Source organism: Mustelus asterias, chromosome 2 (genome assembly GCF_964213995.1).
Source record: "Mustelus asterias chromosome 2, sMusAst1.hap1.1, whole genome shotgun sequence".
Classification (NCBI taxonomy): domain Eukaryota; kingdom Metazoa; phylum Chordata; class Chondrichthyes; order Carcharhiniformes; family Triakidae; genus Mustelus; species Mustelus asterias.
This window is the reverse complement of record NC_135802.1, coordinates 12,111,076-12,123,755: the sequence shown is the minus strand read 5'-3', so window position 1 is coordinate 12,123,755 and position 12,680 is coordinate 12,111,076. Positions and strand designations below refer to the sequence as shown.

Here is a 12,680-nt window from a genome sequence, read left to right as displayed (position 1 = left end):
ATTGGCTTCTTGACAGAAGCCAGAGGGTGGTTGTAGAGAGCTGTTTTTCAAACTGGAGGCCTGTGACCAGCAGTGTGCCTCAGGGATTAGTGTTGGGCCCACTGTTATTTGTCACTTATATTAATGATTTGGATGAGAATATAGGAGGCATGGTTAGTAAGTTTGCAGATGACACCAAGATTGGTGAAGAAAGTTATCTCCAGTTGCAACAGGATCTTGATCAATTGGGCCAGTGGGCTGACGAGTGGCAGATGGAGTTTAATTTAGACAAATATGAGGTGATGCATTTTGGTAGATTGAACCAGGGCAGGACTTACTCAGTTAATGGTAGGCCGCTGGGGAGAGTTACAGAACAAAGAGATCTAGGGGTACATGTTCATAGCTCCTTGAAAGTGGAGTCACAGGTGGACAGAGTGGTGAAGAAGGCATTCGGCATGCTTGGTTTCATCGGTCAGAACATTGAATACAGGAATTGGGACGTCTTTTTGAAGTTGGACAAGACATTGGTAAGGCCACACTTGGAATACTGTGTGCAATTCTGGTCACCCTATTATAGAAAGGATATTATTAAACTAGAAAGAGTGCAGAAAAGATTTACTAGGATGCTCCCGGGACTTGATGGATTGAGTTATAAGGAGAGGTGAATAGACTGGGACTTTTTTCTCTGGAGCGTAGGAGGCTGAGGGGTGATCTTATAGAGGTCTATAAAATAATGAAGGGCATAGATCAGCTAGATAGTCAATATCTTTTCCCAAAGGGAGGGGAGTCTAAAACTAGGGGGCATAGGTTTAAGGTGAGAAGGGAGAGATACAAAAGTGTCCAGAGGGGCAATTTCTTCACACAGAGGGTGGTGAGTGTCTGGAACAAGCTGCCAGAGGCAGTAATAAAGGTGGGTACAATTTTGTCTTTTAAAAAAGCATTTAGATAGTTACATGGGTAAGATGGGTATAGAGGGATATGGGCCAAATGCGGGAAATTGGGACTAGCTTAGGGGTTTAAAAAAAAAAGGGGCGGCATGGACAAGTTGGGCCGAAGGGCCTTTTCCCAAGCTGTAAACCTCTATGGCTCTATCACAGAATTGTTACGGTGCAGGAAGAGAGGCCATTTGGCCCATAGGGCGGGGCTTTATGGCCTCGCTCGTCCCGAAACTGTAAAATCCTGCCCGAGGTGAATGGACCTTCCCATTGTCTGCTCCTCGCCCGCTCCGATTCCCGTGGCAGGAGGGGCGGTAAAATTCCAGCCAGTGTGTCTGTACTGGCTCACCAAACAAGCATTATGACTTAGTGCCATGCCCCTGCCTTCTGCCCATAACCCTGCACATTGGTTCCATTAAGGTGATCATCTAATGCCCTCCCGAATGCCTTGATTGAAGCTGCCTCCACCACACTTCCAGGCAGCACATTCCAGGCCCCAACCACTCGCTGTTCTTTCTCACATCACATCTGCTTCTTTCACAAATCACTTTCAATCCGTGCCCCTCTCGTTCCCGATCCTTTTACGAGTGGGAACAGTTTCTCCCTCTCTACTCTGTCCAGCCCCCTCATGATTCTGAACATCTCGATCAAATCTGCTCTTAGCCTTCTTCTCTCTAAGGAGAACAGTCCCAACCTCTCCAATCTATCCTCATCACTGAAGTTTCTCATCCCTGGAACCATTCCTGTAATCCTCTCCTGCACTCTCTCCAATGCGTTCACATCTTCCCTATAGTGTGGCACCCAGAACTGTACACAGTATTCCAGCTGAGGTCTAACCAGTGTCCTGTATAAATTCAGCATAACCTCCTTGCTCTTGTACTCTCTGCCTCTATTAATAAAGCCCAGAATACTACACGCTTTATTAACTGCTCTCTCTGCCTGTCCTGCCACCTTCAATGATCTACACAGATACACCCAGCTCCCTCTGCTCCTGCAGCTCTTTCAGAATTTTACCCTTTATTTTATATTGTCTCTCCATGTTCTTCCTACCAAAATGCATCACCTCACACTTCTCCACGTTGAACTTCATCTGCCACCTCTCTGCCCACTCCACCAATTTGTCTACATTCTTCTGAAATTCTACACTGTCCTCTTCACAGTTGCAACATTAGCTTTTAAATTTCAGATTTTATTCATTGAATTTCAATTCCACCATCTGCTGTGGTGGGAATTGAACCAATGTCCGCAGCACATTGCCCTGAATTGCTGGATGACTGGTCCAATGATAGTCTTCTGAGAAAGTGGTGGTACTAAGGAAATTTGGCATGTCAGCTATGACTCTCACCAACTTTTACAGATGCACCATGGAAAACATTCTTTCTGGTTGTATCACAGCTTGGTATGGCTCCTGCTCTGCCCAAGACCACAAGGAACTACAAAAGGTCATGAATGTAGCCCAATCCATCACGCAAACCAGCCTCCCATCCATTGACTCTGTCTACACTTCCCGCTGCCTCGGCAAAGCAGCCAGCATAATTAAGGACCCAACCCCCCCCCGGACATTCTCTCTTCCACCTTCTTCCGTCGGGAAAAAGATACAAAAGTCTGAGGTCACGTACCAACCGACTCGAGAACACCTTCTTCCCTGCTGCTGTCAGACTTTTGAATGGACTTACCTTGCATTAAGTTGAACTTTCTCTACACCCTACCTATGACTGTAACACTACATTCTGCACGCTCTCCTTTCCTTCTCTATGAACGGTATGCTCTGTCTGTATAGCGTGCAAAGAAACAATACTTTTCACTGTATGTTCATACGTGTGACAATAATAAATCAAATCAAAATCACTAAACCATCATCCTGTGCAGAAAATGGCTGCCATTTTTCCTACATTGCAACAGTGGCGACATTTCAGGGCAACAAGCCCTCCCGACGCAGGTGGCTCACCTGTCTCGGAGCTCTGATTGTGCGTGATGAGCTGTTGGAGACATTCCTCGTGTCGCTGTGTGATCCCCTGTACGATGTCGCAGTCTGAGTGCATACACAAGACCTGGAGACAAGACAGGCCCATCAGAAGCTGCGTCTTTCTAAAGGCTGCAGTTGCAGGCTGCTGCAAGCTATTAACCTGATCTTCCTGTCTCTACATCCACTAATTTCCAACAGGTTTATGTGGCAGCGCAAGCTTTCGGAGCGCTGTGACATGAACCCAAGATCCCGGTTGAGGCCGTCCTCATGTGTGCGGAACTTGGCTATCAGTTTCTGCGTTGTCGTGAAGGCTGCCTTGGAGAACGCTTACCCGAAGTTCAGAGGCTGATCTTGGGTTCATGTCACGCTATCTGTAACCCCCATGACTTGCCTGGGCTTGCAAAATCTCACTAACTGTCCTGGCTGGAGACAATACACATCTCTTTAACCTGTGCTTAACCCTCTCTCCACTCACATTGTCTGTACCTTTAAAACTTGATTACCTGTAAAGACTCGCATTCCAACCATTATCTTGTAAATTGAGTTTGTGTCTGTATATGCCCTGTTTGTGAACACAACTCCTCGCTCACCTGAAGAAGGAGCGACACTCTGAAAGCTTGTGCTACCAAATAAACCTGTTGGACTTTAACCTGGTGTTGAGACTTCTTACTGTGCTTACCCCAGTCCAATGCCGCATCTCCACAACATAAGAACATACAGGCACATTGGCACACCCGGGTACAGATGATGCTCACAGGAGTTTCTGAGCTTCCCGGGGCCTCCCAGTGCCTATGATCATAGTAGTATAGTATCCCTACAGTACAGAAGGAGGCCATTCAGCCCATCGAGTCTGTACTGACCATAATCCCACCTAGGTTCTATTCCCATAACCCCATGCCTTTACCCTACTAATCCCCCTGACACTAGGGCCAATTTAGCATGGCCAATCCACCTAACCCGCACATCTTTGGAGTGTGGGAGGAAACCGGAGCACCCGGAGGAAACCCACGCAGACTGGGAGAGAATGTGCAAACTCCACACAGACAGTGACCCGAGGCCAGCATTGAACCTGGGACCCTGGCGCTGTGAGGCAGCAGTGCTAACCACTTTCCTAACCACCAGTGCCTGGCACCTTCATTAAGCGCCTTCATCTTTAAAATAATTGGGAAAAAGACTAAAGCTGAAGATGAGTTTTAGGTTTATTTATTAGTATCACAAGTAGGTTTACATTAACACTGCAATGAAGTTACTGTGCAAATCCCAGAGTCGTCACACTCCGGCACCTGTTCGGGTACACTGAGGGAGAATTTAGCATGGCCAATGCACCTAACCAGCACGTTTTTCGGACTGTGGGAGGAAACTGGAGCGCCCGGAGGAAACCCACGCAGACACGGAGAGAATGTGCAGACTCAAGCCGGGAATCAAACCCAGGTCCTTGGCGCTGTGAGGCAGCAGTGCTAACCACTGTGCTACCGTGCCGTCCATGGAAAGCTTATTAAAACACAAGTTGCAAGAATCAGGAAATCCCTGTTTCAAAGAGCATGAGAACTGTAAGAAGTCTCACAACACCAGGTTAAATTCCAACAGGTTTATGTGGCAGCGCAAGCTTTCGGAGCGCTGTGACATGAACCTAAGATCCCGGTTGAGGCCATCCTCATGTGTGCGGTACTTGGCTATCAGTTTCTGCGTTGTCGTGAAGGCCGCCTTGGAGAACGCTTACCCGAAGTTCAGAGGCTGATCTTGGGTTCATGTCACACTCTCTGTAACCCCCATGACTTGCCTGGGCTTGCAAAATCTCACTAACTGTCCTGGCTGGAGACAATACACATCTCTTTAACCTGTGCTTAACCCTCTCTCCACTCACATTGTTTGTACCTTTAAGACTTGATTACCTGTAAAGACTCGCATTCCAACCATTATCTTGTAAATTGAGTTTGTGTCTGTATACACCCTGTTTGTGAACCCAACTCCTCACTCACCTGAAGAAGGAGCGACACTCTGAAAGCTCGTGCTATCAAATAAACCTGTTGGACTTTAACCTGGTGTTGTGAGACTTCTTACTGTGCTTACCCCAGTCCAATGCTGGCATCTCCACATCATACGAACATACAGGCGACAGGACGGGTGAATAGGGGGGTTCAGAAGGCATATGGGACACTTGCCTTTATTAGTCGTGGTATAGAGTACAAGAGTGAGGAGGTAATGTTGGAGTTGTACAAAGCGTTGGTGAGGCCACAGCGAGAATATTATGTGCAGTTCTGGTCACCACATTATAGGAGGGAAGTAATTGCACTGGAGAGGGTGCAGAGGAGATTCACCAGGATGTTGCCTGGGCTGGAGTGTTTCATCTATGAAGAGAGGCTGGTTAGGTTGGGGTCGTTTTCCTTGGAGCAGAGAAGGCTGAGGTGATTGAGGTGTACAAAATTATGAGGGGTATGGACAGGGTGGATAAGGAGACGCTGTTCCCCTTAGTTGAGAGGTCAATAACAAGGGGACATAATTTTAAGGTGAGGGGCAGCAAAGGATTTGAGGGAAAACTCTTTCCCCAGAGGGTGGTGGGAGTCTGGAATGCGCTGTCTTGGAGGGTAGAGGTTATTAATGAAGGCCCCCCCATCGCAACCTTGCCCCTCGCCTGAGTTGTGGTGATCTTCAGGTTAAATCACCACCAGTCAGCTCTCCCCCTCAAAGGCGAGAGCAACCTCTGGCCAACTGGGACTGTGGCAACTTTGCCTTTATCTTTAGTAGAGGCGGGAAAACTCAGAACCTTCACAAAGTACGTGGGTGAGCATTTGAAATGTCACACCATTCAAGGCTATGGGCCAAATGTTGGAAAGTGGGATGAGCCAAGATTTGGTGCAGGTTTGTTGCTGCAGATTCGATGAGCCTCTTCTGTACAGTATGACAATACTATTCTAAGGTTCTATGATAATTAGAAATAGGAGTAGGCCATTTGGCCCTTCGAGCCTGCTCTGTCACTCATGGCTGATCATCCAACTCAATAACCTGTGCCCATTTCCCCCCCTCATATCCTTTGACCCCTTTCGCCCGAAGAGCCATATCTAACTCCTTGGAAACATACACAGTTTTTGGCCTCAAACTGTTTTCTGTGGTAAAGAACACAGCAACCAATTTGTGCACAGCAAGATCCCACAAATTGTGGTGCCCCAATGGTCTGTCCGTGTGATGGTACCCGGGGGAAAAACCAAGGTACCAAAGGGGGACTCTATTTACGGATCGCACCACAGGATCTATCATCCTCGCCAGAAAGATCATTGCTTATCCAATTGAGACCTCAAACCCACATACCAGCTGCGCCTCATATCCTTTGATCCCCTTGTTAGTGAAGAATCTATCAATCTTAAACAAATTCAGTGACCCCCGCCTCCCTGGGGAAGAGAGTTTGAAAGACAGGACGTTGGTGAGGCCAACGTGGAGTATTGTGTCCAGTTTTGGTCACCTTGCTATAGGAAAGATGTTATTAAACTGGAGAGAGTGCAGAAGAGACTTACAAAGATGTTGCCAGGACTCAAGGGACTGAGTCATAGGCAGAGATTGGAGCGTAGGAGACTGAGAAGTGATCTTATAGAGGTGTTTCAGATCATGAGAGGCATGGATAGGGTGAATGTACTCAGTCTTTCTCTCAGGGTTGGGGAATCGAGAACTAGAGGGCATAGGTTTCAGTTAAGAGGGGAAAGAATTAATGGGAACTTGAGGAGCAACTTTTTTTTTACACAGAGAGTGGTACGTGTGTGGAATGAGCTGTCGGAGGAAGTGGTGGAGGCAGGGACATTGACAACATTTGGACAGATACATGGATAGGAAAGGTTTAGAGGGATATGGGCCAAATGGGGTTAGCTTAGATTGGCATTTTGGACGGCATGGACCAGTTGGGGCTGAAGGGCCTGTCTCTGTGCTGTAGACTCTATGACTCATGACCCTCTAAGAGAAAAATAATTCTCATCTCTGCATTAAATGGGAGCCCCCTTATTTTTAAACTGTCGTCACTCTCCCCTAGTTCTAGCCTAGCGCTGCTGCCCTCTTTTTAGGTCAAACCAAATAAACAAACTCAGATTAAGTCAGGACAAAGTAAAAGGGGCAGCTCCCCAAAAAGGAGGGGGAACAGCCCGAACAGAAATCAAAGTACAAAGGAAATTTAAAAACATCAAATTAAAATGGGATTGTCAGGGTCAATAACGCACCCCAACCCCTGCAGTGCCCAGCGGGCACGGAAGGCGTCAACTGCGCCCGTGGACACCGCACGCTCCCTCTCCAGGGACACCTGGCTGCGAACGTAGCCGCGGTAGAGGGGAAGACAGTCAGGATGGACGGCCCCTTCGATCGCCCGCTGCCTGGACCGGTAAAATTGCTGTGCCTCGAGAGTAAAGACGGCAGATTTCTTTTCCATAAAGGACATCAGTGAACCAGATGGGTTTTTCTGACAATCGACAATGGTTTCATGGTCATCAGTAGATTCTTAATTCCAGATATTTTTTATTGAACTCAAATTCCACCATCTGCCAAGGCGGGATTCGAACCCAGGTCCCTAGAACATTGGCTGAGTGTCTGGATTAATAGCCTCGCCATAATACCATTCCGCCATTGCCTCCCCTTTTTTTCACAATGCCAGGGACCCGGGTTCGATTCCCGGCTTGGGTCACTGTCTGTGTGGAGTCTGCACGTTCTCCCCGTGTCTGCGTGGGTTTCCTCTGGGTGCTCCGGTTTCCTCCCACAGTCTGAAAGACTGGTTTGGTGCATTTACCGTGCTAAATTCTCCCTCAGTGTACCCGAACAGGCGCCGGACTGTGGTGACTAGGGTATTTTCACACTAACTTCATTGCAGTGTTAATGGAAGCCTACTTGTGACACTAATAAATAAACTTAAACTTAGAACTTAAAAAAGGAATTATCCTTTCAACATCCGCCCTTCAGGATCTTATATGTTTCAATAAGATCACCTCTCAATCTCACGATGTTCCTGATGGTGGGGGGAGTCCAGAACTAGGGGTCATAGTTTGAGGATAAGGGGTAACCCTTTTAGAACTGAGGCGAGGAGAAATTTCTTCACCCAGAGGGTGGTGAATGTGTGGAATTCACTCCCACAGAATGTAGTTGAGGCCAAAACATCATGGGGGGAATTTTTCTGCTCTGCCTGCTACGGTAATCATAGCAGGCGATGCGGGGGGAGGCGGACCATGCAAAGGTCCAAAAGAAAAAACACCTGAAAATCTCAGCAGGTCCAGCCGCATCTGTAAGGCGAGAAAAGAGCTGACGTTTTTAGTCCAGATGACCCTTTGTCAAAACAAAGGTCCATTGACCTCGGGTAGGATTTTTCGGTTTTGGGGTGAGCACGGCCGGAAGATCCTTCCCTGTATGTTTTCAAGAAGCAGTTAGAGATAGCACCTGGGGCAAAGGGGGTCAAAGGATACGGGGGAAAGGTGGGATCAGGCTACTTGTTGAGTTGGATGATCAGCCATGATCATAATGAACGGCTCAAAGGGCCGAATGGCCTCCTCCTGCTCCTATTTCCTATGTTTCTAAACTCCATTGGATAGAGGCCCAAACTGCTCAACCTTTGCCCGGACGACAAACCCTTCATCCCCAGCAGAGGCAGGGTCAATAATAACTTTCAAATGGGGATTTGCATTTAGACCCGCAGGGAAATATTTGCAGGCGATAGGGTAAGGGCAGGGGATGTATTGGATTGCTCTTCCCAGTACAATGGGCTGAATGGCCTCCCTCTGTGCTGAGGGATTCTTCATGAACCTGAACAATCCCTATCTTTACCTGCCAGTGCTGTGAAAAATTCACTATGTAAGCGGTGTGCATCAGTCAGCTTAACCCTTCAATTAACCCAGTTTCATACCCACCAGCAATTCCAAAAATAGGTGTCTGTCTCAAACATGTCTTTTGAAAGCCGCACTGAGATTGCTTTCCAAAAGGAAATGTGCTTCCCACTTACAGAGTTCAATCTTCATCTTTTTATTTTGATTTTCTCCTCATCTTCCTTGAAATTATCGACTGGCTTCCCAGGTAGCTTTTTAAAATGTATTTTGTGGAGGATGGCACAGTGGTTGGCACTGCTGCTTCACAGCTCCAGGGACCTGGGTTCGATTCCCGGCTTGGGTCACTGTCTGTGCGGAGTCTGCACATTCTCCCCATGTCTGCGTGGGTTTGCTCCGGTTTCCTCCCACAGTCTGAAAGACGTGCTGGTTAGGTACATTGGCCATGCTAAATTCTCCCTCAGTGTACCCGAACAGGCGCCGGAGTGTGGCGACGAGGGGATTTTCACAGTAACTTCATTGCAGTGTGAATGTAAGCCTACTTACACTGAGAGAGAACTTAGCATGGCCAAAGCACCTAACCAGCACATCTTTTGGACTGTGGGAGCACCCAGAGGAAACCCACGCAGGCACGGGGAGATACAAGGGCGGCACAGTGGTTAACTCTGCTGCCTCACAGCACCAGGGACACATAAATAAACTTTACAAAACGTGCAGACTAATGGTTAATAAAACGATATACATAAAATTCTTGCCTGTTCCAATCGAATACCAATTAAGTTTCCGACTATATATAGTCAAGTTTCAGATGATACCAGGTATTGTATTTATTAGTGTCACAAGTAGGCTTACATTGACACTGCAATGAGGTTACTGTGAAAGTCCCCTCTAACTTCTGTGTCAGTGGTTTTCTGCCCCTTCACCCTGTGTTTGAGGTTAATGGTAGCCCAGAGGAGGTGGGGAGTAATAATTGGATGGGTTGGCAAGGTGGGTGAAGGCTTGACTTACCCGCGGGATGCCACACTGGGTCAGCAGCGCCGCGACCAGCACGGAAACTTGAGCCAACTTCATTGCGCTCCGGTTGCGCCGCTCGCTGGGCTTTCCGCTGCCGCTTCAGGCGGATGGGGGACGATGCTCCAGCACTCCCGGCTGACCGCAGTCATCCTCCCCTCTGCAAAGGTGCTGCTCCAGCTGGCAAATAAAGAGGGAACATCCTCCCGAACCAATCCTTAAAGAAAGAGCAAAGAAATTGACCTTGTAGCTGAGAAGGAGCTGGAAGCCCTGTAACCTGCCTTGCCAGAATAAAGTTTCTCAATCCCCCGTTGTATTGAAACCTGCTTCCTGCACTCTGTGTGATCTGAGCCCAGGTTTGATACTCTTCACTCCTGTCTGCAGTCCCTGTTCCTGATTGACAATGCTAAACACCAACCAGGAAGCAGACCTGCCTCCCCTCTCACCAATAGCAGTTGCGGAGGGCGGGACCATTAATACATGGATATACTTTCCCTGCTTTGTAACTCTTCTCAAAGAATCATAGAATCCCTAGTGTAAAAGGAGGCCATTCAGCCCATCGAGCCTGCTAGTTTTTTAAAGTCTTATGTATATTAGTGTCACAAGTAGGCTTACATTAACACTGCAAAGAAGTCACTGTGAAAATCCCCTAGTCGCCACACTCCGGCGCCTGTTTGGGTACACTGAAGGAGAATTTAGCATGGCCAATCCACTTAACCAGCACGTTTTTCAGACTGTGGGAGGAAACTGGAGCACCCAGAGGAAGCCCATGCAGACACGGGGAGAATGTGCAGATTCCACACAGACAGTGACCCAAGGCTGGGAATCGAACCCGGGTCCCTGGCGCTGCGAGGCAGCAGTGCTAACCACTGTGCCACCGCGCCGCCCTAACACTGTGCCAAGTTATAGGGCGGGATTTTCCAACTGCGCTCTCCCCAAGACAGGAAAATCCCACCCAAGGTCAATGGATTTTTGCATGGTCCACCTCACCTGCCCCCCCCCCCCTACAATTCCCGTGGCGGTCAGGACGGGAAAATTCCGCCCATAGAGTTTTACAGCATAAAAAGGTGTGTAGGTTAGGTTGATTAGCCATGCTACATTGCCCCTTAGTGTCCAAAGATGTGTAGGTTAGGTGGATTGGCCATGCTACATTGCCCCTTAGTGTCCAAAGATGTGTAGGTTAGGTTGATTAGCCATGCTAAATTGCCTCTTAGTGTCCAAAGATGTGCAGGTTAGGTGGATTGGCCATGGGGAATGTGCCCTTGTCTGACTCTTGTGTTTCAGATATTAAGTGGGCAAGATCTCCACCCAGTCACCGTGAGATCACAGCTCAGAAAACAGCTTCATTCAGCTCAGAATGCAAGCAAGATACTGCAGGTGCAGTTCTGTGGAAGGGTCATATTGGACTCCAAATGTTAACACTGTCCCTCTCTCCACAGATGCTGCCAGACCTGCTGGCACAGACACGATGGGCCGAAGGGCCTCCTTTTAGTGCTGTAAAACTCTATAGGCTGATTTTTCCCATCCCGCCCGCCATGGGAATCGTAGCAGGTTGTGGGGGGGGGGGGGGGGGGGGGGATCACGCAGAGATCTGTTGACCTTGGGCAGGATTTTCTGGTCTTGGAGCGAGTGTGGCTGGATAATTCCGCCCTATAACTTGGTACAGTGTTAAGGCGGTGCGGTGGCACAGTGGTTAGCACTGCTGCCTCACAGCACAAGGGATCCGGGTTCAATTCCCGTCCCTGGGTCACTGTCTGTGCAGAGTCTGCACGTTCTCTCCGTGTCTGCATGGGTTTCCTTCGGGTGCTCCAGTTTCCTCCCGCAGTTCAAAGGTGTGCAGATTAGATGGATTGACCATGATAAATTGTCCCTTAGTGTCCCAAGATGTATAGGTTAGATGGATTAGCCATGGGAAATGTGTGGGGTATGGGGATTGGGCAGCGGGGCGGGTTTGGATAAGATGCTCTTTTAGAGAATCAGTGCAGGCTTGATGGGCTGAATGGCCTTCTTCTGTACTGTAGCGATTCTATGGCATGGTTGAAGAAAAAATAAAAGAAACAACTAGACCCCTCTGCCTCACTTCACCTTTAAGACGCTCCTTAAAACCTCTCTCTTTGACCCAGCTTATTCTAATAGCCTTTCTGTCACATTTCCAGTCTCCTCCCTTTGTACTCGTGAGAATTAAAGCCTTGTGGCTGGATACTCAATGTATTCACCTCACTGAATCGTGCAGTGAGTGCTAGTTCCCAGCCCGCTGGCTGTGTTCAGGCTGATGCAGTGTTAGATCAGGTGTTCCAGCTGAAACTCTGCCTGGTCTGTGTGACTCTCTGAATAAGCACAGCACACCACAAGGGGAGCTACCTGTCCGAGCATTGCTTAATACTGCAGCAGCCTGACACACCACCTTCCCAATCAGTCTGCTGCCCGGAGATGTGGGAGGCAGCCCCAAGAGCAACAGGCTAAGAGGAAAGAGATTTTCAGTAATAAAATAGCACAAAAAAATAACAAAATCTCTCAGCAAATCCCAAAAGAATTAGAGGAAATCAAAGAATCCCAACAGCGCAGAAGGAGGCCATTTGGCCCATCGAGTCTGCAGCTGCCACAATCCCAACCAGGCCCTATTCTCATAATCCCACATATTTACCCTGTTAATCCGTGACACTAAGGGGCAATTTAACACGGCCAATGCATCTAACCCGCACATCTTTCGGACTGCGGGAGGAAACCGGAGCACCCGGAGGAAACCCACGGAGACAACGTGCAGACTCCACACAGACAGTGACCCAAGCCGGGAATCGAACCCAGGTCCCTGGCGCTGTGAGGCAGCAGTGCTAACCGCTGTGCCACCGTGCCGTGAGCTGAATTTGTATAGCCCCCTTCACAACCTCAGGATATGCTAAGAAGGTGGATAAAAGGAAATCACTGGGGATGCTAGGATCTGAAATCTGGAATCTGGAATCTCTTTTGGTTATGCTAAGAAGGTGCTTGCTTTGAAATGTATTGGAGGGA

The 12,680-nt window shown here is 48.3% G+C and overlaps 1 protein-coding gene across 2 annotated transcripts in view; it reads right to left on the bottom strand.

Annotated features, from left to right (window-relative positions):
- Positions 1-10,066, bottom strand: part of LOC144503037 (vasoactive intestinal polypeptide receptor-like) — a 79,075-nt gene extending 69,009 nt beyond the window's left edge. For both annotated transcript variants that reach the window (XM_078227550.1, XM_078227542.1), the window contains exons 1-2: positions 9,669-10,066; positions 2,863-2,965 (exon numbers count right to left, since the gene is read on the bottom strand). In XM_078227550.1, the coding sequence (XP_078083676.1) occupies positions 2,863-2,965; positions 9,669-9,731 (166 nt within the window). In that variant the 5' untranslated portion in view covers positions 9,732-10,066. The remainder of the gene's footprint in view (positions 1-2,862; positions 2,966-9,668) is intronic.
- Between the last annotated feature and the right edge of the window lie 2,614 nt (positions 10,067-12,680).